At 45.6% G+C, this 26567-nt stretch overlaps 1 protein-coding gene across 1 annotated transcript in view; it reads left to right on the top strand.

The window, feature by feature from the left end:
- The window catches only part of KIF25 (kinesin family member 25), a 41262-nt gene extending 29211 nt beyond the window's left edge, over nt 1–12051 (top strand). Inside the window, exons 8-12 of the mRNA XM_014950570.1 lie at nt 186–362; nt 5040–5191; nt 7645–7842; nt 10398–10553; nt 11775–12051. Of these exons, the coding sequence (XP_014806056.1) occupies nt 186–362; nt 5040–5191; nt 7645–7842; nt 10398–10553; nt 11775–11932 (841 nt within the window). The 3' untranslated portion in view covers nt 11933–12051. The remainder of the gene's footprint in view (nt 1–185; nt 363–5039; nt 5192–7644; nt 7843–10397; nt 10554–11774) is intronic.
- Nucleotides 12052–26567: the final 14516 nt, after the last annotated feature.

Genomic DNA, 26567 nt, shown 5'->3' with positions numbered 1-26567 from the left:
CTTAACATTAGCATGTGGATGAGGCAAAATCACAACTGCCGATATTTAATACGCACTTTTATCAGATTGTAATTAGATTACAATTAAAGACTAGATCTTTATTTACAGATTCTTTGCTTAGGGTTTGACTTCAGCATTTTTTGGCTTTTTTCTTCTCTTTTTTTCCCCCTATTTTTATTCTCCAGGCTTATTTCAGAAAAGCCACCGGGAAGTTACTGGGTTGAGGTTTCTGTTGTAGAAGTGTATAATAATGAAATTTTTGATCTTCTGGCTAAAGACAGTTGTGGAAAAGTATTTGGCATCAAACGTGATGTTGTCACAACCAGAGAAGGAAAGAACGATGTTCCATTGCTTACACATGAGTAAGTACATGCTTTGATCCTTATCGTCTGACAATGATCTGGTGTCAATGAAATGTATAGCTGTCACAAAACTGCATTATAGGCACCAGTTATCACTTCTAAACAATGAGTTCTTACCATATGCAAAAGAACAGATCTCACTGTTTCCATTAGCTCAGTCCATTAGACTGCAGTTGGCTGCAAACGTCAAAATACTTTCAAAAATAACAGTACCATTAGTTTGGGTTATACTCCTGTGTTAGGTGCCTTCCACTCAGATTGCCTGAGGACAGCTGTGTATTTTGTTGTCGCTGGATGTAGGGCATCTTGTCAGCTGTAACCCAGTCACAAAGCGCTTTCCCTTCAGTCTTACTAAATTATAAAATTTACAGATTATAATAGAAATGTTCTTTTTGTAGATTTTTAAGCACCTGTAGAGTGTTAGCTTTCCCTACAGAAATTGAAGTTAAAAAAAAAAAGTACTTTAGAAAGAATAAGATTTAAGTGATCTTTTAATATAAATACCCATCTCACTGCTTAGTATTCTGTTTTCATAACTGGAGGTATTAAAGTGGGGATTGACATGTTGGCATTTGAACCTGTAGTTCTTGAAAATCCAGGTTCTTCAAGCTAAAAGCTAAGAAGTAGCTGAGTTTCTACCCATTTAGTTTTAAGATGTACATCGTCCTAGCATCCGTGTATGGTAAGTTTGATTCTTATTTACACATCTTCACAAGAGCTAAGGTATTTAAGACTACACCTATACTTATTTTAATGCCTTCTTGTACTTGCTAAGCATTGCAGAGGCTTGCTGTAGTACACATGGGGATGATTCTTGGTGTAATGTATGTGTAATATACAAAGCAAATGTGTAATACTTTCTTGTTATATGTAAGACACAAACCTTGGCTAATTAGATGGTAAAAATGACATGTTCGTAACAATTAATGCATTAACAAGAGTGAATCTGTTTCAGATGCTTCATTTTAGTAATGGCTGTGGTGTTCATGCTAGTATTAAATCAACATTAACAAAAAAAATTGTGACAAGCAGTACTATTGGCACCAGAGAGGTGATGCTACCCAGTGGAATTAAGCTACCAGACATCTCCCTGTGAGTGCCCAGCATGTGAACAAATTCCAGAATGGAACATCTCTCTCTGTGCACAGCAGAGAGGTCTAGAGACAGAACAAATGTTCTGCTCCTTGGGCAAATAATGTTTGTGAAAAGAAACATCTTGCCCTATTGAAATGTTATTATAGTGTTTTATGTTTCTGGGGCGAACATGATGTTTTTCTTCACTTCTCTATAATAATGCTTTTCATGGTCTAGTCTCTTCCAGGAGGAATTAGAAGTCAGATATGAAAAGCAACCCCCCACTCTCTGTTAAAATAAAATGCACCCTCAGTGGAAATAATTGAAGGCAGTATTTTTGTCTTGTGGGACTTAATCACATAAGCAGACTAGTAGTTGTTTGTTTATGTGGGTTTATGCTATTGCCAGAAAGCCTTGATAAAAATACAAGAATGTACTGGAGGGTTGCGCAAACATACTTTTATTCTACCTAGTTAAATGCATTTATTGACTTGTATTTTCTAGCCGTTGAACTGCTTACAGAAAAGTAGGATCCCAGAGAAATTGTAAAGTGGCTTTCTTCACCGTGGGGCTATATAACTCTCCTTTCTTTCTCTGAAATAATAATCACTGCAATATTCTAGGAAGGATTAACATCTGTATCTGAGGTATGCCTGCTCTTCAGTCTTGAAGTTAAATATGATTTCCAGAGAAATTCTGCATCTTTGATTGCAGTCTGCGTGCTCCATAAGAGCATGGAATGAATTAAAAATGACTGGAGCTTGAAGTGATGAATCCTTTTGCCCTCTTGTCTGTATTATGCTGACTGGTGGGTTTCTCTCAGTCTCTCTTCTTGGATTTCCCCAACTGTGACTCTCTGCCAACTTTTAGCATCTGGTTAAGGCTCTTTTGTCAAGGGAATGAAAAACTCCTTCAGAAGAGGTTGGGAGCAGAGGTTAACCTGTGTGTGCTGAATCTTTCTTGAAGGAGCTAATCTTTTTCTTTTGACTGGGAAAGAAAGAAACCATCTGACTTAGAAAATGAAGATATGTGCATATAGTGTGGGTATGATGGGAGTTGAATTTTTCCTGCTTCATCAGAACCTCCAAGTAATTTTTAATTGTAGTATTTCAGTAACAAAGGTGCTGGCCTGAAAAATGCCTACTCCCCTTCCCAAGGGAGCTTTGCATAGATAGTGGGTGACCCATCTCTTCCTAGGCTTTGGGGAAGGGAGAGTTGAGATGAAGCTGGACTTGTGCCATAGAGACAAGAACTAGAAGCTGCAATAAGATTTCATTTGTCCTTCTAGTTAATAAAATGGCTGCTCTGTTTATTTCTGTAAATTCTAACTTATGGTAAAGTAACCTGGCGCCTTGAACTAAAAACCTCTTAAAAACCACTTATCTCAATCGATCGATAAATACCCAATTCTAATACAAATATAAATAAGAGTATGGACTTGTGTCTCAATTACAATGCAAACAGCAAAAAAAGCCCAATTCATAAACAGGTTATATTAATAATTACACAGAAAGGTTAATAAGAAAAAGCAAACCCAAACAAAGCAAGGGAACCATTGAATGAGACCACCCAGCTGCCCGAAATCTAAAGTAAACAGGCAGTGCTTTGAATAAAAACACATCCTCATTTGTGATAATATTTCATCTAGAATATATTTGCCTGCTGGGTCTCATTGGCTTCTCCATATGTCCATTAAAGTACAGTAGTCTCTTTCCTGCTAACGTGTACATCTTACTGACTCACAAAACCCTCAGTCTCTTTCTTCTTTTATGGCTTGGTTGACTTTGGAGAACATTCAGCATCAAATTTTTAACTTAACCACAACAGGGCTTCTCTTTGTAGGATCTGGTCCTGGAACGTGCGGTACGTATAGTGTGATAAAGTTGTAGAGATTATACTAAAAAAATTACTGTCAGTCCTGCTGACAAGCTACTGTGCCAAGCTTGCAGAGCTGGGCTGGGGATCTCACCTCCAAAGTCAACTGTGGTTTCCCAGTAGGTGACCAGCACTGACAGCGTACCCCCAGGCCTACCTTCTTCTGCAAACACAAGCTGGAGGACAGCAGCTCGTAGCACTGACCCCTTGCAGAAGCCGGCTGCCTGTTGCTCCATCCAGTGAGGGTGCTGACCTCTCAGGCTGCCCAGTCCTGGCCTGAGACGTGACTGGAGGGTGCAGTTCAAAACTTAGAAACTTAGGAAGGCAGGATCTGCCTCCTTGAACCTGAGGTAACAGTCAAATCACCCCAGTGTGAGGCTCTGCCGTCTCTGACAGTAGGAACGAGGGCCACTGCTTCCTTGCTGGTGCCAGGTCAGACACCAGGGAGAGGTCACCCGTGGATGCAGAGAGGCAGAGGTGCTACAGGGGAGGCCACTGTGTGCGGCTCAGGATTGATGGGCAAGGTCTATAGCAATCGTTTAGCTCCTGTGGCCCTGGTTACACAGGGATCTGCTTTGAGGTGCCTGCTTCCCTTAAGTGTAAGCACGGTGTGGCTAAATGCTTTTCTGTTCTTCACATGCCCTTGCTTGATTTTCAGATGAAATTGTTTTCGTTGGCATAGCTCTTTTGTCTCTAAACTCTTCAAGTGTGGCTCTCCTTAGCACAAAATAGGTTTGTGCCCAGTGTGACTTTCACTGAAAGCAGCAAAATCTAAGTCACGAAGGCCTTGCGTTTTATCAGATGCTTGTTTTTGCTGACTGCAGCAATGTGGAACCAAGCCTGTAGCCTGTCAGGAGAGTTATTAATGGCTCTGGTATTACAGGGCATTCCATAAGCAGCCTGTGATAAACATTCATAATAATTTATACCCCCATCTAAAAACTAATGTTTAGGTGATGTAACTTGAGTGATTATTGAAGATGGCAATGCCGTGAAAGGAAGGAGTAGGCAACCTTACCTCAATTGTTTTAAACATTGCAATCCTGGGCGAAATCATAGCGTTTATTTCATTTTCTGTCTTAGGTTTTTGCCCTTCGATTGGTCACATTTGGACTATTGCCTTTAACTGGAAAAGAAAACAGATAGTACAAGATAAAATGGTCTATTGAAACTTAAGCCTGTCTGTTCTGACACCGCACTAGAGTCCTTTCTTATCAAACAGTGGAATGAAAGTTTTTTCCAAGGAATCTAGATTTAATTCCAAATGCTAAATATGATTTCCAAAGGCCCAGGCAATTTTTTTTTTCCCTAATTCTGTACCTCCCAAAGAACAGGAGCTACCTTAACATAAACTGGACAACTCCGCTTCTGTAAGACCAGAGGTTCCAGGAATGACTAAATTTGTGTCTTTTCTTCCAAAGCGTGGAGGTGTAGAAATTACAGGCACTTCTAGAGCAGAGCTTACAGTACCTGTAGACCTGCAAGGCTGGCAGACCACTTCTTCAGCACTTTCAGTACTACATGACAGCTTTTGTCTTGAATTTTCATCTTGGACTATATCGCACCTGAAAAAGTCTTTTTACAGTTGTTTGTGCAGCTGAAAACTGAGATTAGTAAAAGAAGAGTGGGGAAGTGGAAATGCTCAAATTCATGCCTAAATTGTCAGCTTTCTCGTGTGATTTTTACTGTGACTCAGTTAAATCTTTCGCTTGTTTCTTTACTTTCTAGGACTGTTGAAAATGCATCTGAATTTTTGCATCTAGTCAACAAAGGCCTACAGCTGAGAGCCACTCACCCAACACTGGTGCATGCTCATTCCTCTCGTTCTCATCTGGTAGTTACATTGACCATAACCACAATTGTCTCTGAAGATAACTTTGGTAAGTAGAATGTTACTAAAATACATCTAGAGCCAGTTGTTTTTTTAAAAAACAGTCTGTGGACTGAGAGGTTTTCATATTGTTTTTTTCCTGCTTTTTAAATGTTTAATATGTTCCCTCAGCTCCTTTTCCATTGTTTAACTTCTACGCACTTTCTTAAATAAAAGACCAGTTTAATGTTTGAATGCTACTGAAACTATCACTGTCATAAAACCTTTACTTTTCTTTCCATGTCTTGATTTACAGAGTTCTTGAAGTTTTATAGCATAAAACAACTATTACTGTCAATAAGTCATAAGATAAGGAATAAGATAACAATAAGGTAGATACTCAAATCCTGTAGTTAAATCACTTTGTATGACATATATAATTATCCATGAAAAATTTGTGGTAAAGCTAACCATGTATTTTAGGGATCATCATATGCTTTTAGAAAAGAACAAATTTATCTTTTTTTTATCCGCTGCCTTGCAAAAATGTCCATTATATTCAGAGTCTCTTGAACTGCTAATAATAGGCCACTGTAGAAACAGGCAACATAGTTGTCTTATTTACGATGGCAAAGCCTGTGTTTCTACTTTTCATTTCCACACCGAGACTTACCAGTTTATTGCTTTAGGAATAACTTCGGGTTTAGGGGGTTAACTTTGTTTTCTTTTGCTCATGTTGTAATTAGGTACTCTGCTTCTAGTGCTCTGGTCCATCTTCTTCATAGTCTACAACAACAATATGGTTTTAGAAAGTGGAAAATATTTAACATTTTTTTCTCTTAGATTGCTATCAGAAATTAAACCAACAATATCAGCAAAACAGAACAAACAGTGCCCTCACTTACCTTTGGGCCTTGCCAAAAGACACAGTTGTTTCACAAGTTGCAGCTCTGGTGTTCCAGATGTTAGCTCTAGCCAGTTCCAGGTTCTTGTCCATCAGACAGATGTTACTTTTCAAAACACAATGTTTGCAGCGTTAGCATACCAGCCATCTTCTCCCGTCCAGTCTGCCCTTTGCCATTTCAAATTGTGGTCAGCCTAGGATGCCACGTTGTCTGGCAGCAAAGCTCCACAGAAATGTCTAATTTATGTTGAATGCAGACTCAGGATTTCAGCTTATGGCACATGGATGAAGATGAGCAATACTGAGGGGCAGAGGAGTATCCAAGTGGGACCTTGCTATAGCAGTGTGACAGCACATTCTGGCTTGTTTAAAAGAAGTTCCTGATTTCAAAGCTAGCTGCTATGGTCAAATAGCTCAACACCAGAGATCTAAGTCACTAAATAAAAAGTTGTAAAGCCTGTGATGAGTTCTGCACCTAAGGCCAGGGTTGACAAGCCAGCACTTTTTCAGGTTTGATTAGGTTCTTGTAGCATTTTGCTTCAGTAATATCTGTTGTTTGAGGAGAGCAGTTTCCTAACTTCCTTGTCTGAAACTGAAGAATAGTGAGAACACTTATTTTTACACTGTATGGCCTGAAGCCATTTATTCTGTGTAAACCAACACAGCTGCTCTGTCTACACTGTGAACAGCCAGCTCGGGTTTTAGCAACAGCCCAGCTGAAGAGATACAGAGCTCTGCAATCCAATTCAGTCTGTTCCTTACTCAAGTTTTGCAGCTGGGAACTTTGAACTGTTGCAACTAGACACTGCAAGTCCCCAGGAGAGTCTGCTCTCTCTATTACCTGTAGCAGAGTGTGTGCCTTTTATTCTTCTATGTCTTTGAGAGAGAGAGAGATGGATGAAAACCAAAACATAGAAGCAAAAAAGCAAAACCACTTTGGCAAAGCCCTTTTGCATATACTTCTGCTAAGCTAATGTCAAAGCAGCTTTCCCAAAGAATCTGTCTTCCTCTTCCTTCACAGCAGAGAATGAAAGCCAGATGCTGCTGCTGAGGAAGAGGAAGGATATGAAGCAGTCTAGTGCTGCCACAGAACTACTAGGACTAGCAGATAGCCAACCTGGGCAAGCAGGAGTAATGCTATCGAGGCTGATAAGCTCATCACGTGGAGATGCAGCAGTGGCATGTGAGGGTTGAAGGAAGTCTAGAAGGAACAGCAGGCAAAGGACAAAATAGAAGAAGTGGGATAAACGTTTTTTCTTGCAGAATCTCACTTTGGTTGCAGTCAATCTAAAACATGAAAAATTGCCTCTTTAAAGTCCTTACTGGACTCCTGTTTCTTGTTTCCCACAAAGAAGCACAAACAAGGGGAATATCAGATACAACACAACCTACACCAAGTCTTGTTACCAACTGGTACGATTGATTTGATGAACAAAACCTTAAAATAGGAAAAGTCCTTCAGCCTGCCTATGGCATTGACTCTGACTTGTATGTTGCTTCTGTTAGAATAGCCAAAACCAGCAGATACTGCACTTCCCCTATTGATGCCCCATTTTCCCCCCATGTCAATTTCCAGTGTCAGTGAGAAGCTGCCTTTGTTTGTTTTTTCCATTAACCAGGTACTTCATGGGAAGATGAACAGACCAGTCAGAGACTAAATAAAGAGGTTTTCTGCACCTTTCCACAAAAAACAAGAGACAATAAATCCACCTCTTCTTCCAGAGCCTCTTCACCAGCACAACTTGAAGCCACTGAGAAAGTGAAGCAAGTCAAAACCAGATTGCAGCTGGTGGATCTGGCTGGCAGCGAATGTGTGGGTGAGTGAACATGGCTGTTCATGGGCACGGATTCTCCCAGATCTAGGTTACAATAGTTGCCTTTACCCCTTTATGCGAATCCTGCTTTCACACAGTGGGTGGTTTAAACCCACAGATCCCGACATGAACAAAATTTGTGGGCCTGATTGTTCCAGTTTTACACTGGTACAGTTTAACTGAAAATTTGGCTGCATAAGCCTAAAATAAGCCCAGGGCGGTTACCCATATCATAGGTATATTATTTGTTCAGACTGGTTCTATTAGGCTTGTTTTTCCACTCTGAAAATTAGCATGTCTTTGTACAGAAATGTTGAAAGTGCATAAATTATTTAAATATTACAAATATCTGTAATAACTGATATCACCATATGTGAGTTTTTCTGCCTTATTATGGAAGAAGTCTTGGAGGAAGTTAAGTGTTGAAAATATAATATTGTTTTCATTGTTTCCTTAAAGCATTTTCCTCCTCCCCCCTCCTCTATGCACACAATAATTTCAAAAACTTGATTATTTCCTAAAGGACAAGCTTTCTTACCAAGAAAAGCCATGCAGCCAAATGTACCATTCCAGAAATAATGTTTTGAAAACTGAACCAGTATTATGAAAGAGTCTTTTACTTTACTGCCAAGAATTTTTGCTGTTGCTCACTGTTAAACTTTTGTTCTACAAAGAAACCTAATATAATACATTATTTTTTTCATTTGCTCTAAATGCTGGAAACTGGTAAACGTGTAATTGAGCAACAGTGTGTGTGTTTGTTCTCTCAGTTGAACCAGGACACCCATTTAGTTAGTTTGGGGCTTAGTGGGCCAGATCCTCCAGTGAAGCCCAGAACTGTGCTCACTTACATCAGTGTTAGATGGGGCCCAGCACACAGAGCAGACCAACCTCTGCCATCAGCTACGCTGGTGGAGATTGGAAGGTGTTGCACTTGCTCAGATAGAAGTAAGGGCAGCTGTTAACTTGTAATTGTTTTGAAATGTGGACAAATGTAAGTGAGCAGCAGTAGCAGGCATCTCATCAGCACCCTGTCTTGTTTGCTCCACAGCCATCCTGGATCCTGGATCAGTTACAGCATTTACATTTTTAGCAAATTAGGTTTCAGTTTGAAAACTCGGCTAAATGCTTTGTGGAAGTTCATCTGACCAAATGTAGATAATCAGCAGTTAAAACATGTACACCCTTCACCTATTTGCATTTTTCTGCTTTAGGGTGATATCCACTGTCTCAGGAGTCCACCTCCACTGACTGTAAAAGAAGCTGGGGATGCCTGTAGACACAGACTCCAATGAAGTCAGTCTGATACACATCCTGTCTCAGATTATTGACACCCTGCAGCAGGGTCTTCTTAACTGCTTTGCTTTGTGCCTCTCTGCAGAGAGACTCTACTGTTCCAGCCCCATCCTCTCCCACAGTCACATTTCTCCAGCCCTCACTGTCCAGATTTCTGGGGTTTTTTTCTGTGATTGTGCCTTTTCACACTTGCCTCTTGAATACCTCTCTCATTCTCCCAGTTGGGAAAATGCTGGCCTAAAGGGAAAACAAGATCCTTAGCCTGTCTCTGTACAGCCTCTTTGTCTCTCTAGAGGTGGGACAGAAGGCAGTTGCAGAAACCGTTAGCCCCTCCTGACCATCCCACTACCCTTAGCTCTGCCTAGCATGGATCATGTGCTCTGGCTAATGAGAAGTGATGGCAGATGCACCTGTAGCTTATGCACTATCCTGAAGAAAGATTAAATTTTAATAACATGATTCTAAATGCTAATAACAAGTTTCTTTTCCCCAAACAGCAAAAGTAAGGACAGGAGAAATTAATTACTCTTACCTGCATGCTCATCCAGACTGATCATATTGTTGAGCTTGCAGCACCTCTTGAAATTGGTGTAACTTGTTTTGTGGACCAAGTCTTCCCAGTGTTGCTTGAGGGCAGCATAGCCACATACCACCATGTTGGGTGGATGGCAGAAGGGTGTTTTCCTCTACCCATTTCCTTACAGCAAATGACACCACAAAGAACAGCACCTCACAGACTTCGGTGAACATAAACCCCTTTGGCTGCTGTACGGTTTTGTTTCTGCAGCTTATGCCATCAGTGTCACTCTTGTTCTTCTTAAGGGATGCAGACGGGGCAGGTAGCTATTACAAAAGATGGTGGAGCACAACAGGCTTCTCCCTGGAGACACTGTGGACTGGTGTTTTCCAAAGCAGCATTGTCTTGTCTGATCTTATGGCGTTCCTGCTTTCTCAGTTCCATAATACACATGGATCCAAGATGCACTGTACAACTTAAGAGATTAATTTTAACATGAGATGCTTCAGACCATCTGCAGGCACTGAACCTTCTTTAACCTTCCTTCAAAGAGTAGAAGCACTGAACAATGTGTTGGCAGCCTGGAGTAAACAATCCCTGCATCTTGGTTTTGGCATGGGTGGACTGGAAATCATGGTTCAGAATTTGTGTTCAAAAGTAGATGATACAGCAACAGAATTTTTCACAATCAAAGTCAAAGCAGCTCTGCTCAGTCTTGCTGTTGCTTTTTCCTGTGTTGCACTAGGTATGTCTGGCGTGACGGGTGCAGCTCTGAGGGAGACCTCATTTATCAACCGCAGCTTGTCGGCCCTCGCAGACGTTCTTGGGGCAATAGCAGAACAGCGATCTCACGTCCCTTACCGGAACAGCAAACTCACGCGTTTGCTTCAGGACTCTGTCGGTGAGACATTCTTCTGACTTTTCTTTAACAATATAGATTTCTTTTCCCAGTCTTTCACCTCCTTTGTTGCGTAGAACTAGAGGATGACCTTGTACTCCTCCCGTGTATGTGGGCCTCTGCTCAAAAACTCTGACTTTGGAGCAGTGCGAGTACACAGTCAGGGTTCTAAACTCCTCCTAAATTTGGCTAAGACTTGCTGCTTCCAAGGTTCAGTTTAGGAATACACATGGAATAATCACAGCATCTCTAGCAGGATCACATAAAGGGCAATAATTGCATTTCATTGGTGTGTCACGTCAGGTACAGTTTACAAGTTAAGCTTCAATCCTTATTACTGCAGGGTGTAGTCACATATTGCACATTCCTTAACATTACTCCCCATAGCAGTGAGACAAAGGAGGGAGACTCTGGAACATGCTGATGCACTATGCTACAACTTCTTTTTGTCTTTGGGTCACCTCCTCTTCTCTAGCTCCTCATCTGTGCAGAAATAGTTTTAAAGCAAGCGTAATCCCTGCAGTAACATCAAATTTGTGTCCATCCCTGTAGTATATTGGTCCATTTTTCTTCAGCCAGAAAGCATCAGCCCTCCAGTCTCTGGTTCAAGGCACTGACAGTGACTGAAGTAGCAGTTCTTCAGAGCCTCTGAAAGACTATTGATTTTTGCTTCAACTTTGAATTTCAGCTGGCACTGGAGTCCCCACTGTGAAAAGGGAAAGACAGACATGAGTTTAGGAGCCATGTTGTATGGGCACTGAGCCTGGTTCTAACCATGCCTGGTGTGTGACTTAGGTGACATTGATTAAGTGAAGTGTTGAAAGTAGCAATTTCCTTGTTTGTTTAATCATTCTCTGTGAACTTCTAATAAGTCTGTTTTGCTTTATTATAATGCAAATAAGCCATATTGCCGTTACCCTGAATTTGCAAACATTTGACAAAGCTTAATGAAGTGCTCAGACCCATAACATACATGCAGATTAACTGGTAAAACTATAAGGGGAAAAAATCTACATTACAAATTGTGAAACATTTATTCTAGTTGGGCAAATACCCCTTGAAGGAGCTGTCTGTTTTCAACAGCTCTTTTCACCTACAGTGTTCTGCTTCATAAAAGCTACAGTAGCCTACACCTGTTGTTGTCTACATAAATACATTACCAGTGTATAACTTACTGAAAATAATGAGGTAAATAAGTATGTTTTGCCTTTTTCCTGCTTTTAGGAGGTGATGCTAAACTGCTGGTGATGCTGTGCATCTCTCCCAACCAGAAGTACTTAACAGAATCGATGCAGTCTCTGGGATTTGGAACTCGTGCTCGGCAAGTTCAGAGAGGACAAGTCAAGAAAAAAAATTGCCCAGTGCAGAGTAAAGCAAAATAAAACCCAAGACTCCTGTGGATTAAAGTATTATTAATGAGTTCCTCAGACTGAAATGTATATTGTTGTCCTAAAGTCATTCTTTTAGATATCAACTGCCAGATAAAATAAACAATCCTCAGTGTGGCATTAGTAAGCCATAAACCTGCTGATAATGTTCTTGCTCCAAAGATAATAGCAAGTATTGACAACAGCTACCAGCCATGGTGGAACGACATAGAGATAAATCAGACCTTTTCAGGAAAGCTACTTCAAGACGTGGTTTTGGTGGTGTGTTTCCTTTGGGCAAGTAGAACTAAGTCAGCAGGACCCTGATTTAGGATGGCTCACTCTGAAAGGGCAAAGGTGCCTTCTGTTTTCCCAGCAGAAGGCATTCCAGTGCTTCAAAGCAGCACGTGAAATACTTCCTCCCAGTTTGGATTAGTATGAGACGCATCATCATGGCTTGCTCTTCTGTCTAGCCACGGGTGGGGTCATTCCTAACGCACTATCAACAGGTAGGAGGTAGAGGAACCCACCAGCTGTACTGAAGGGAGTTCTGTTCTCTGGTTTTAGGCAGGAAATAATGGCACCAGTGAGATGGAGAAAACGGAGTAAAGCTGTATCTGTTATCCCTCTGGAATGTAGCTTAGGAAGCAAATGAGGGATTATAAAACTTTTTGAAAACACAGTCAGGTTAAGTGGTTGGAGCAAATCCAAGCTCTGCTGAGTTCACTAAGACTCAGCTTTGCCTGGTTTGGGTTTTGTTTTGGTTTTTTTTTTTTTCGCTCCATGAGTGCTAAAAGGCCCTGAACTTCAAATCCTGGCAGCTAATGGGACCCAACTTGTACAACTGCTTTAGAAGTAGTCTGGCCTGTTCTTTCACCTGCATTTCTGAAGCAAGTTAACCACATGACAACCTTGAAGATGTGCCTGCACGTTAGAAAAGGTTAACTACACATTTCCCATCCATCACATGAATAAAACACCAAAAACCCAGCCTGTGACAGGATGCTTGTCATCTTCAAGAGGTTGTTGCCCTCTTAAACCAATGCTGAGCCAACACCACGCAGGGCTTGTGAATAAAGTCACACCAGGAGAAGTTTCAAGGAAATTTAAGGGATGTTAGAGATGACAAGCCCTTGTTGAGTAGTTGAGTTCAAATAACGTCTGCTGTGTTTTGTGCACTGCGTTACTGCTCGGCAGAGGCCGCAGGATCCACTCTGAATTTTTACCTCCAGCAGTCACTCTGCCTCTAGACTGGGAAAGAGGTCGTTGGTAGGTCACCACAAGAAGGTTTAAATTGCAGTGGCCTGCCCAAAAGGCTGGAGTTTATAGTACTCCAAGTCACTTAACCTTCACAAGCATAAATATTTATCCAGAGATTATATAGCATACTATTATTGGAATTTCACCCTTGAATATATAACAGCTGCTGTGTTGCATGCAGCGCTCTGGTGCTTAGAACATTAGCATCCCAACCAGAGAGCTGCAGTAATACTTGTTGTCCTAAATAATGTCACAAGGGTAAAAATGCCTTAACTTTACCCGATTCCAGCAGTAACAGATGGGGAGGAAAAAAAATCTGGACGCGGGACCTTATGAAGGTGAATGGTCACTAAAGCAGTCTCAGGGAGAAGGTGTCAGAGCAAGAATCATTAGCCCGCTAAATGGAAGGCAGGAGCAGACAGCTTGAAGTTTGCCTTAGTCTCCTGGCAGCCAGGCTCCTAAAGCAGCCCCATTAGAGCTCTGAAACAGGGTAAGTGACACGGGAGGGCTAGCTGATTCCACCAGCATCTTTAAGTAGTAAGTTCCTCAAATATTTTTAAGGATTTGGCATTTCCTAAGTGCTACACAGAAATTAAACTGGTCATGAACTGTGCTCTCTTTTCCGGAGCTGCTCTTCAAAACTTGTTATTTATTTACCATCTCTGTGGTAGGGGAAAAGCAGCAATACTTATTGTTAAAGCTGAGAAATAAACCCCTCAATTATCAGCAAATACCGAGAGTTTAAGTTTCAACATGAACACGAACTCTGCCAAATTGTGCAGATGCAGCATTCCCTACTCCTGTTCTCCTTGTCAGTGCAGCGCATCACTTGCTGTTTGACCCTCACAATGACGCGTACAGGATATGCAAGGCAGCAAAATTACCATTTTGCTCCCAGAACTTTCAGGTTTGGAATTTCCTGGGTTATAGAGATGTGATTGCTCAATCCCAGTGCCTGATGGGATGTGCTGAAGGAAAGAAGGATAGAAGTTGTAAGGGTGAAATGGCTTTACTCCAACATCTAAGCTGGCTTATTTTCTGCCTGAAGATTCACTTGGACCTGCTGAAGGAGAGGGAGGGATCTCAGACCCATAACTAATGTCTGGAGGAGAAAGGAAAAAAGTATGTGCAAGGTCCTATAGTTCTCTGCTATATTTTATCTTTTTTTAGTTTTCAGATCTTTCAAGCTTTGAAACAAGAGCTGTTAGAAAAGCGGGTGTGACACATACTCGTGGAGCTGACTAAGGGTTCCTTTGTTGACCAAAACCTATCCTGATAAACCAGTCCTCATAATCCTGATACTGTAAAGCTGAAACACATGTACCAACACTGGGAGGAAGAAATAAAGGTACATTTGAAAGGATTCTGAAAAAAATAATATATATCACAGAATCACAGAATCTTAGTGGTTGGAAGGGACCTCTGAGATCATTGAGTCCAACCACAAAAAAAAAACCACCAAAAAAAACCCCAAAAAAACACACCATACCAAACGCCCACCAAAAACACCGCACCCACCAACTAAACCCCACACTGAACACCTCGCCATAAACCAATAACCTTGGGCACTAGAGCATGCCCTGAAGAGCCATGTCTATACGTTTCTTAAATACCTCCAGGGATGGTGACTCCACCACCTCCCTGGGCAGGCTGTTCCAGTGCCTGACCACTCTCTCAGTAAAGTAATTCTTTCTAATATCTAATCTAAATCTCCCTTGCCGCAACTTCAGACCATTTCCTCTGGTCTTGTCGTTCGTCCTTTGGGAGAAGAGGCCAACACCTGCCTCTCTACAACCTCCTTTCAGGTAGTTGTAGAGGGCAATGAGGTCTCCCCTCAGCCTCCTCTTTTCCAAACTAAACATGCCTAGTTCCCTCAGCCTCTCCTCATAGGACTTGTATGTATATATGAGACAGGAAGTCAGAAGCACCAGGAAAAGGTACCCCTCTCAAATTTATTCTGCCTTCTTCCTTGCCCTGCAGATGAGCTGAGCAAACCATTTTAGCAGCAGTAGTGAAGAGCCTCCACCTTCTCCTCAAAAAGCCTACCCATTACTGAAACCACAGCAAGCACAAGAGAATTTGGTCTTGTGAATACTTTGATGTTCAGCGTCCTGGTTCAGTGTGAAGTTGGCCAAGGAGTCAACGGCGTGAAGCCTGACCAGTGCAGCAGCCGCCTGGGAGGCCCGGGGTCTGGTATTCATGCCCGTGTGCCCCAAGCATCTTGCATGAAGGTGGAAGCTGCTTCCACACTGTGAGCACCCCTCACCTCCTAGCACCCTACTCACACACCCTCTAACACACGGGCCAAGCACCCTCCCAGGAAGCAGAACATTTGGATACAGCTCACGGACAAAGGGTTTGAGCTCATGTAGGACACCCAGCAGATCTGGCGATAGGGAAAATGGGACTCTACCAGACCAACCCCCAAGTCCTAACAGCAGCAAGTGCTCGTCCAGAGCAAAACACACAGATACACGTACGCACAGACCTACACAAAGCTACAGGCAAAGTCCAGACTTATTTGGAATCAGACAATAGCCTTCAAGGTACAAGTCCAAAATTTGGCCACAAAGTACAGCTTGGTGCCCACGTTTCTCTGTGGATTTATCATTACAGATGGAATTTATCAATGCCAGTTGTTGGTTCCCCTTGCAGCCAAGGCCAAGGGACTAATAGGACAGATCCATTTCCAGCAAGTACCTCTCCCTCCCCAGTCCAGCAACGGAGTCCAGGCAGAGGGTTTAGAGCCCCAGCTCTCAGTTTGCCATAGCCAGGGAAACCGATTGCTCAAGGGCCTGATTTTGAAGGCCATACAACTGCCATGGAGGTTTTTCCACTTATTTTTTCAGCCTTGACCCCTTCTATAACCGACCCAGCTCTGATGCTAAGCTCAGCAGCGCTGGTCCAACGCGCCTTCTTTCAGTCTCTGCAGACCTGTCCCCCATTCCCTGGTGGCACCCGGCTTTCCCAGGCGGCGCGCAGTGGGGCAGGGAAGAGCATGGGAGCTGCTCCCCATCAGCTCCCCATGAAGATGTGTTTTCCAGCAGTCACAGGGAATGCCTTACGTGCCCCCAGGGCTGCTGCGTGGCGAGCAGGTGGCTGGCACGCCGTGAGCCCCCCGCACCCTCTGCAGACAAGCCCTATCTCCCTCACCACCCAGCAGCAGGGCACGAGGATGATGTGACCCACGACTGCTTAACAGCCCTGCATCTTATCACGGGGTTAAACAAAAAAAAAAAAGCAAAAAATAGCAGTAATTAAACAGCCAGCGCCTTTGGCCCGCTCTTAAACGCAACCTTGACCTATGCTGACATTCGAAAATTATATATTTAATTTCCACATGCGGCTTCATACCTTGGCAGCAGCCACACCACAAAGAGAGACTGCTCTTGGTTTTAGCCAGGCTAGGAAAACCATAATTAGCATTGGAAGGTTCGCAAAAATGTTTAATTTGTTATTAAATTGCCGATCCCATTTTACGAAGCACTTTTCCAAACCTCTGCAGAATGAAAGCCCAGGCAGAACGAAGCAGTTACTGGGAAAGGCGTTGGGCTCCTGCTGTGGACAAGCAGTTGGAAGCTGATGGGTCTGCAAAGCCCCTTCCAACCAGAGGAAGGAGGCAGCAGCGCCTGCTCAGGGAGGAGCAGACGGGCCCGTGGTGCTGGAACGCCAAAGGTACCACAGCCTTTCCCCAAACCAACTTGGCCTTTGGGCAACGACATGAACCGTAGCCCCGGCCAGAGAAAAATGCAAGCCACACGCCATACAAAGGAGGGCACAGGGTGATCTAATTGAAGGGTCTGAGTGAGGGAAAACATTGCCTACAATTTCTTTTTCCTTACCTCCATTTTTATCAAACCAGGTTTTTATCTTGCAATGCATTTGCCCCTTTTAATTTTGTTTATATCAAGGAAGACAAAAAAAAAAAAAAATCCAGGATAAAATCTGAGTCACACAAGTATCTCCGGGGAGGCTGGGGGAGCGGACAGACGCATTCGGTCTCGTTTATTTGAATTGATCTTCAGTATGTGCCAAGGTGCCCGTGGTCCTGACTACGGTTGGCAACACATCCAAACAATAACCATCCAAAAGTTGCGCTGAACTATTCTTCGGTGACGTTTAGAAGCGAGCGTTTCGCGGCAGGGCCCCGGGGGCAGGGAGAGCCAAGGCAGCGAGAGGATGGGACGCTGCAGCGCTCGGAAGGGCTCAGCCTGGTGCCGGGGACTGAGGCCCGTGGCTGGGAAGGCTCGCAGGCACCAAGTGTTTTGGGACAACCCACGCCTTCCCCAGCGGCGCTGCCTTGCTGCAGGAACCGCCTGGGGCTGCGCAGAGAGCGCTGAACCACCGGGGAAAGCATCTTTATGCTCTACCTCACATCCCTCTCGCAGCTCCTGGGCTTAACCACCCCCTCACTTCATGACAACATCTCCCTGCCTGTGTTCTTACCCAAGAGCTCAGATTTTTTAAAAAAACAAACAAACAAAAAACAAACCAAAGAGATGATCCCTCTTCCCCATACCCCATGAGATCGATCAGGGAAAGCATTTGGAAGAGGAGTCCCAAACTCAATATTTCAAAGATATTATGCGATGCCCCAAATTCACCTCCTGTTTGTTCAGTATGTGATGTGTCTCTAATGACTCGGAGATTAACCTCAGAAAACCTGCTGAAATGCTTAAATGGTCAAGTGACCGGACACATTCAGATGTCAGTACTGGCAGTTCAAACACCAGCGCCTAAATTTAGCAACAAAGTAAGAGAATTGTAGTGCTCCAGTTCTCAGGAACAAATATTTAGCGTCAGCTTTGATTGACAGAAACAACTTGGGGGAAAAATCCATAGTTACCAAACTCCAGGAATGTTAGATTTGCACATCTTATCCACTGACTTGCAGGTTTAACGTTGCACCTCTGCTCATTTCCCTGGGGAACCACAGTTAAGCTGAGTTATTGCCCCCACGTTCTTCCAGTTCCCTTCATGCTTGCAAGTATCTCCTCCAACGCGTGTCCCCTCTTGCCCTTTTTCTGTGAAATGAAATTACTGTCCTGGCTGGGATGAGTCACTGCCCAGCAGTTCACTTTAAGCACCAGGAGTGGTTTTCCCCTCTCATTTTCCTCTGGACTTTACTAATCAGTTCCTTCCCTCTTCTAAACAAAAATAAAAACAAAGCAAGAGGAAAAAAAGCCAACCTCACTAATATAAAAAGCTTTGGAAGCCACACCAGAAGCTTTGAAGATCCAAGAGACAGAAGACGATACTTCCTCCCTCCCTTCAGATGTTTGGTTTTTTTTGCAGCATGAGCCTCCCCCACCTCTTTCTGAGCACACACACACACACAGGCTCTGCCCAGGCGTTTGGAGTAACACAAACTCCAGACTGAATTCACAACGGGCATTGTGCAGAGCAGCCGACGTGCTGGCAAGCAGTCCTTCTTCATGCTTCAGCCACAGGCCCTGGACACTTCCAGCCCGAGGTGCTTTGGCCGGGCAGCACCCACGTTCCCAACTCAACACGCACTACACCTGCTCTGAGGAGTTTCCTCTACGTTGGAGATCCAGGCATCCATGCTCCCTTTTCTCCTGACCCATTTCCCAAGCCCTCCCTGGGGTAGGTTGTCCAGCACGGGCAGATGCATGGACTTGTCCTCACGCCACTTAGAAAGGAGCTGGAGGAGCAGCCCGTGCTGCTCCAGCTGGGTCTGCTGCCAAGGATGAATCCACAGGGAAGGTCTAGCCGGTGGTTAAGGTGCCGATGCTCTCAGCGCTTCACAGTGCGACGAGCTCAGGCAGCCAGACCTGACACGTTATTTCATGGTGTCCGACCTGTGGGAAGCACTTCCCACCAGAGACGGGACAAAGTCCTCAAGAGGCAATTCAACACTGCAGCATCCAAACAGGACACCTCCTGGAGACGGCACAGGGCTCAATCCAGAGGGACTACAAACAGGGTGTTGGGAAGGTACCAGGCAGTGCAAAAGCCACTGCCCAGGCTACCTGCAGGGACCATAAAGGGCATAAAGACTGGACATTCCCCACTGGTACCGTCTTATGGAGAGACATGTGTCCCATCTGCTGCCCTCCCAGTCTCCACCCAGCAGGAAGGTTTTATAATGCCTTTTTGTGGAAAGCTGTCATAGATTCACTGTTGACATGTACCAGCTGGAAGTTACAGCAGTAACTTCTTCTACTGTTCACTACCTAATGCCATGAGAGCAGAGAAACACCTCTTGGTAGCAAGCCCCTTAGATCAACCAATACATGACAGCGACGTACCCATTGCACTCTTTACCTTTCCCCTCTCCTTGGCTCATGAAGACTCTGAAACCACCCATAGGAGCTACTGAACCAGCAACTGTGATGAGGAGAACATGCTATGGGCAATGCAGAGGGAGGAAAAAGAGGTCCATACTGAATTCTGATTTGTTACCAGAATCTGGTTTATCTGCAAAATCTGGCACAGCACTTGCCACAGCAAGAGGCAGGATGAGACTGCGATGCCTGAACACAAGCAGCTGCACCTGCACGTTCACCACCATCATCTCCACGTGAACAAGGAGAGAAGACTTATGATGGACACATGATACAGACACTGCATGACTGCAGGTAACTGACAACAGCCACTTTCAGGACATGGGATGCAAGCAATAGACATACTGTTTCTCAGCATGAGCAGGTTTGTGTTAACCCCTTCTACCCCAGTCCCATAAACCCTGGCACATCAAAACATCACACCCTTTGCAACGCCAGGTGCAAGTCACGAGCTCAGCTCTAAGGTACACAAAGAAAAAAAAGCAAAAGAATTGATGAATAATGAAAATGTGAAAATGTGCAGTCGCATGGGGACACAGGGCAGAGGAAGAGAAGGGAGCTACCTGCACAGTCACTGGGAGGCCCTGGGAGGGCTTCTGCTGGTAAGGATAGAGCAGCTCCTCAAATCCCGGTAAAAAACCTTTGGTCAAGTTACATTACAGGGAAATGCAGCGCCTGGGGAAGCTGGGCACACAGCCACTGCCTCCTGCTTCTCATGTCACCAGGACTGCATCCAGTCCAGTTGTGGAGCTTGTATGAGGTTAGAAGTAGCTACAGACATTACCTCTGGCCAAATTCAGGTTAACGGAGCAGCTAAATTCTCCACACTCATACTTCTACAAGGTATCCACCTCCTCTTGGTGGAGATGAGCACCCACACTTGCTCACAGTTTTGCTACTGCTGAGGCTCTCCTGAACGAGCCTTGCACTACCATGGGATTGTAAAGTCATCCCTCTACAGAAGAGATCAAGCCAAGCCAAAGGAACAGGACGTGTGTCTGAGGACACCTCTGCCCATTCACAGGCAAGCCTAGCACTGCACAACGCAGCACTAAACTGCCTTCAGCCAGGATGCCTTTTTGGAGACCCCAACCAAGCACTCATGATACCAACACAGCTTATGGCAACCCCTGACATGCCAGCTTCCCAGGCATGACAAGGTGTTCATGCAGGTCCACAGAGACCTGTTAGCTGTGGAACACAGCTGGTTCCAGCACACAATTAAATGACACACACCACTGATACAGCCGCATACAGACTACAGTCCAGCACCCACATATCAAAGCTGCTCCGTAACAGCTGAGAGGGTCTTGCAACACTGGTGCTTGCAACTCCTACAGCAAACAACATTTGACCAAGACTGAGAGGCAAGTAAGCCCTACCCCACCACCCCAGCAGAGCTCTCCTTACTTCTCTCCTGGGCAGTTCATCCACTGGACCACGAGACTGGAGCCTGCTGGCAACTCTTCTCCCACAGAGTCTGCAAAAACCTTCTCCTTTCCCTGGCTCTTCTCCTCAGAAGGGAGCTGACTTCCTGTGCTTTGATTGCCCTCCACCTGGACCTGCTACCAGCTGCAGCAATAAAAACACCTGAGCTGCAGGGAACACTTTCTGGTCCCTGCTCATAGGCAGAGGAGAACAGCTTAGGGACACCAGAAACCACCTTGTGCTCCTCCGTGTCAAGGATATCACTACTGAAATGGCTGTCCCTGCTGTCACCCGTGCCTTGCAGGGCTCTTTGTTTTATCCAGGCATCCTCTACATGGGGAGAAATTGTACTTGGAGCCTTGTGGGCACCTGCCTGGAGTTAGAGAGGCAGCTCTGAGCCTGCAGGACAGACAGCATCAGGGAAGCAGGGCCAGAGTGACGGTAGCAGCAGTCTGGGACAGCAGCTTTGGGGAGTCTCTAAAGCTTGTTAGCTGTAAAGGTGCTGGGCTGTCTGAGAGCTCAGCTGATGTTCTGGCAACATCCTTGGGAAAGGCAGCCTTCAAGAGCTCCTACCCTCCTCTGCTTATTCTGAAAACAGGCTACAATCAGCATCACGGCTGCAGAGCTCTCCCTTGGCATGCCAGCCCTCTATTTTCCAGCAGTAATTCTGCTTTGGATTTCACAGTGTTTGTGTTGAAGCAGACTGGAAAGCAATGGTTTGTACCCTCTCTGTTATTTGCAGTGCAAATATTAATCAAAATTGTACCCAGCTGCTCGCACAGCAAACCCTGCTGCCCAGCCCCTGCTGCAGGCCGTGGCTAGCTGAGTGCCAGCACCAGCAGCCAGGCTGGGCTGGGACTGGCCAGGGGCACAGCCCTGTGTCTGCACCCCCAGCCTCAAGGCATTTCCTAAGCATGAGTGTGGATCTGGATGTCCAAAACCACACCTGTACTTTGGGGTCTCTTTATTGCCCTTCTGGCACGAGCCCTTTGAGCAGTCCTATTCCCAAATCTTCACTCTGGGCAGGCATGCTGGGTAGGATTCCTTGTTTTTCTTATTGCAAGCTGTGAGTCTAATGCAAAAGTGTGAGTCGGGGAGCTGGGCCTTTAAAAAAAAATAAAATTGTAGTGTACTGCAACACCTGTGAGAAAATGCAGTCAAATACTAATATTGTCCACCTGGCCTCAGGTGCCTCAGCTGCCTTAATGCACCCGCTCTGGTGGTGACCAGCATGTGCTTCTTGACCATCCCAAGAAGGGGAGCTCACAAAAATACACCTCATAACCCAATAGCGCTTTACCAGAGGGATTATAGGATCATGTCTGACTACAAAAACCATGGGGAGAAAGTTTGCATTAGCCACAGAGAGATCATATGGGCAGAAAACCCTCCCTGACCCCGGCAGCAGCTACGTCTGCCAGAGGAGAGGAGAGGGGCATTGCCAGCAATGCTGGTCCTGCAAACACAGAGAGCTCAGGATCCACCTCAGCAGATCCTACAGACAAAACCCAGGGCGACTTCCCATGCTTCCTCCACACACACAGCAAGCCATTTAACCCTAAATATAGGAGCGCAGCCCACAAGCCAGACAAGAAAGATTTCAATACCACCACCAGGAACAACAAACTGCACCACAGACCTTAATTCCAGCAGTGGGTAAGTGTGGGACCCTCAGGAGAGGGCTACAAGCCTCCTGGCTCTCATCCCCCAAGTCACACATCAAGGAGAGAAAGGTACCTGGCTTCTTGCAGAGCATGTTTTTGCTCAGGGATCTCCATCCCGACAGCCAGAGCCCTTTGGAATGCACTTGGGTCTGAGAGGGTGAGGAGGGAGGGTAACCCCGAAGGCTGTAGAAAAGCAGGGAGGGGCTGCCTCAATCCAACCCTTCCAGGCTCAAACCCCTTCGTTAGAGACCAAGCCACATTCAAAGCTTCATTTTCTAAAAGGGTGGGGAACATGGTTGTGGGAATCAGTCACTCTTGCCACAATCAGCAAACAACTCAGGCTGTTTGTCACCTGGTTGGAGCAAAGAGGTCCTTCCTAGGACCATAGAGTACTTTCTATGGTAATGCAAAGTATTTGTTCCTACACTGAATGCTCTACTGTGGCTGAAGTATTCAGTGGTATTTTCCATGTGGTGGGCTGAGACTTATGGCTTCTAGCATATGCCATATCCAATTATCTCATTGCATATTGAGAACAGCAGTGATTGGAGAAAGAAAAATAAAGATTGGTATAAATGTATTTATGAGATTTAAAATAAAAATGTGAGGCTGATATTTCCAGGAATAAAAATAAAGCAGAATTTTAAAATACCACAGTTATGCTCTTCAATAGCTCATATTCAGCTGCCCCTGCAGTCTACTAGAGAGAATAAATACAATTTTTGCTCATTATATCTCTGCGGTAGAACAAAAGACTTCCAACACAAGGGTTGCTATCTGCATCTTACCCTAACAACTACAATCTCCCTCTTCCAGAGCCAAGTCCAAGGTCCAGAAGGACAGATGCAGCTGGTGCCTGGTGTGAAAACGCAGCATGGCACGGGCTGGAGTGCAGCCCCAAAAAATGAGCTGCAGGGACATAACCTGTGCCAGCAAAGGAGGGGTGGGAACTACTCTGAGGTGGGTTTACTTTATTAAACGTCGTTTGGCTGTGAGAAGTGAAACCATCCCCGGGGATGTCCTTCCTGTTCATTTCTCCATCATCCCATGGCTCCAGCCCATCCCTACTGAGCAATGGCGCCTCGTGTGTACCAGATTCACCCCTGTCCTCTGCTCCCTCCGGGATGAAGCCCAGCGCTGGTGCAGTGGTTGGGGCTGTTGCAGATCGTGCTGAGCTGGGAAGGGGCTGGCAGCCCGTGCCCCTGCAGCAGGTGGTACATCTCGCCCAGCCATGGGGCCAGCTGCCCCCGCTGCAACTGGGCTGAAGGAACACAGCAAAAGGGCCCAACTGTGAACGACGAGCAGCCCACCAGCAGCATTTAGCTGCCCGAGGGGCTCAAGGAAGCAGTGTTGCAAATGGAGTGATGCACTTCACCGGCAGAGAGAAGCAATGAGAAATTGATTGATAAAAAACAGATTTAACAACATCTGATAGGAAATGTGACAGTTTTAGCAAGATTCTATGGCAAGGCACGCTTGGTTATTTACTGAACAGAGGACAGGGTCAGACACAGCTGTCAGGGAGACCCTCCCGTTGAGTCACAAGGTTCAGAAAGGACCCCCTTGCTTTCTAAACTCCTTCTCAGAGAGGAGTCTAGGGGCGGCTGGATCCAGTCCTAGTCCCAGACTTGGTCAACGGTTTATGTCTAAAGGATTAGATCTGTGCAATCAACTCTTTATATCACTTACCTGAGATTTCAGTTTAGCATGCGATTAGTCACTTACCGAGGATCTGCTGCAGCAAGGAATCTCTCGGTCTCAAGAAGTAACCTTGAGCGGACGTCCCTACCCAAGGGGAGGTCCTGGTGTGCAGCCCGCTGCCGTGCAGGAGAGCTCAAAGGGCTCTTGGGCTGTCCACTACTTAAGGGGGTAAGATGATTGACTTATAGTCATATTTGCATATCGACAGCACTGTGGTTAGGTGAGCCCATTGCTCAAGTTAGCCCTGGGCTATAGTGTTGTTATTTGTCTCCCAGAAACCATGTTGAGCCCTGGATGCCACCATCATGACTAGATGCACCCATTGTGACCACCACGGGTGGTTATTCCTCAGGCAGGGCTACGGGAGATAAAAGGATTGGTGCCTGGGGCGGGGGGCACACCATCATAGGTGGAGCTGAGCTGTGACAAATGGCAATGGGCAAGTGATTGCAACAGTGTGCAAATGTCATTAAAAATTCAGTGCAGCATTAAAAAATGAGGATGTGTGATTTCCTGGGTACGGCTAGGGGACACACGCAGTGATGCTGCTCTGACACCTGCAGAGGGTCTGCAGAAAAGCTGGAGGCAGCTCAGCAATGAAGGAAAAACTGCTCCAGTGAGTGGTACCCAAGGCTCATCTACACCCGTCCTGTCTCCAGCGATGCCCCACGCACAGCGCTGAAGGGAACAAGCGGCCCAGAGCAGGCAGAGCACAGCCCTGCTGCCTCAACTACAGCCTCGCCTCTCACAACTGTGTCCTGGTTTGAGCGACACAGGGCTAATTTCTGTTCTAATGCCCGGGAAAACTGCACTTTTAGAAGACTCTTTAGTCTGGAGAAGAGAAGGCTGAGCGGAGACGTTATCAAGTACCTCAAGGGTGGGTTGAAGGAGGAGGGAGCCAGACTCTTTTCAGTGGTTCCCAGTGAGAGGACGAGGGGCAATGGGCACAAGTTGGAACATAAAGGGTTCCACTCAAATATGAGGAGAAACTTCTTCACAGTGAGGGTGACAGAGCCCTGGAACAGGCTGCCCAGGGAGGTTGTGGAGTCCCCTTCTTTGGAGATTGTCAAGCCCCGCCTGGATGCAGTCCTGAGTAACTTGCTCTGACATTGATTGCTGAAGCAATCCTGCTTCAGCAGGGGAGTTGGACTAGATGATCTCTATGGTCCCTTCCAACTCTAAAAATTCAGTGAAATTCAGTGAATTTGTGAAAATGTTTACTTTGTAGCCAGCTATGGTACAGGGGTTTCAAGCTCTCAGTGTTTTCCAGCTAGCCTGGTGCGGTGGTGGAGGAGCCAGACCCAGGCATTTGACCCAAGCTGGCCAAGAGGATGATTTCATACCATGAATGTCACGTTCAACACAAATTAGAAAGTTTGCTGAGAAGTTCTCTCTCTCCCTTGATGGTGGTGGTCCAGAGAACTTCTTACCCCAGTGCCGTGCCCCTGAGCCCTCACCTGCCTCCCGAATCTGTAGCACTCACAGCGTCTGATGCTTGCTGTCCCTGCCGGGAGTGCACAGCTTCCTACTGATAGAATGGGGTGAGTATAATCCTTGTATATTTTATATATATATATATATTTATTTTTTTTTTGGTACCAGGGTCAATATTGGTTCTTCAGTGCTGTTAATTACCTAATCCTATTCTATTATATCTGTTTATATTTCAACCTTTGGTCTTCCTTGTTTTTTCCCCAATTCCCCTCCCCAGGTGGGGTCATCAGGTGACAGAGTAATTGTCTAAATGACAATAAGTTGTTGTGGGCTCTTCAAACCATAAGAAACCATGGGCACCTGGTGACTTCTCATACCAGGGCTATCTATACTGCACTGAACAGGCTCGTCTTCCATAAACCAACTTGTTGGAGGGGTTGTTTTTGAACAAACACCAACACTTCACGCCCGGAGCATCCCCTGCCCAGGCTGAGGAGCAGCAGCGTGGTCCCCAGTGCGGTCGGGGGGAGGAATCCGACCCTCTGTGCGGGAACCAGAGGTGCTGCTCGGGTGGCCCCGAGGCGCTTTGCCGGGCCTTGCTGAGCCCACGGGGGCCGCCGGCCGCCTCGGGGCCCGCTCGCTCAACGACCCGCTTCCCGGCACGTCTGGGCCGCCTGGGCGTTCCGGGCCGCTCCCGTTCCACAGCCGCCCGAGTGCCCCATGCCCCGGGGGGCGGCCGGCAGTTTGGTCCCTCCCGCCGGCAGGAGCTGCCCGAGATGACTCCCCGGCCCCAGGGGACGCGGCCCCGGCACCCCTTGCCCCCGCAACAGCGTTGCGGGAGGCGGCTCGGCCCCG

Source organism: Calidris pugnax, unplaced genomic scaffold, assembly GCF_001431845.1.
Source record: "Calidris pugnax isolate Ruff unplaced genomic scaffold, ASM143184v1 scaffold24, whole genome shotgun sequence".
Classification (NCBI taxonomy): domain Eukaryota; kingdom Metazoa; phylum Chordata; class Aves; order Charadriiformes; family Scolopacidae; genus Calidris; species Calidris pugnax.
The sequence above is the reverse complement of the archived record's forward strand: the minus strand, read 5'-3'. Positions and strand labels throughout refer to the sequence as shown.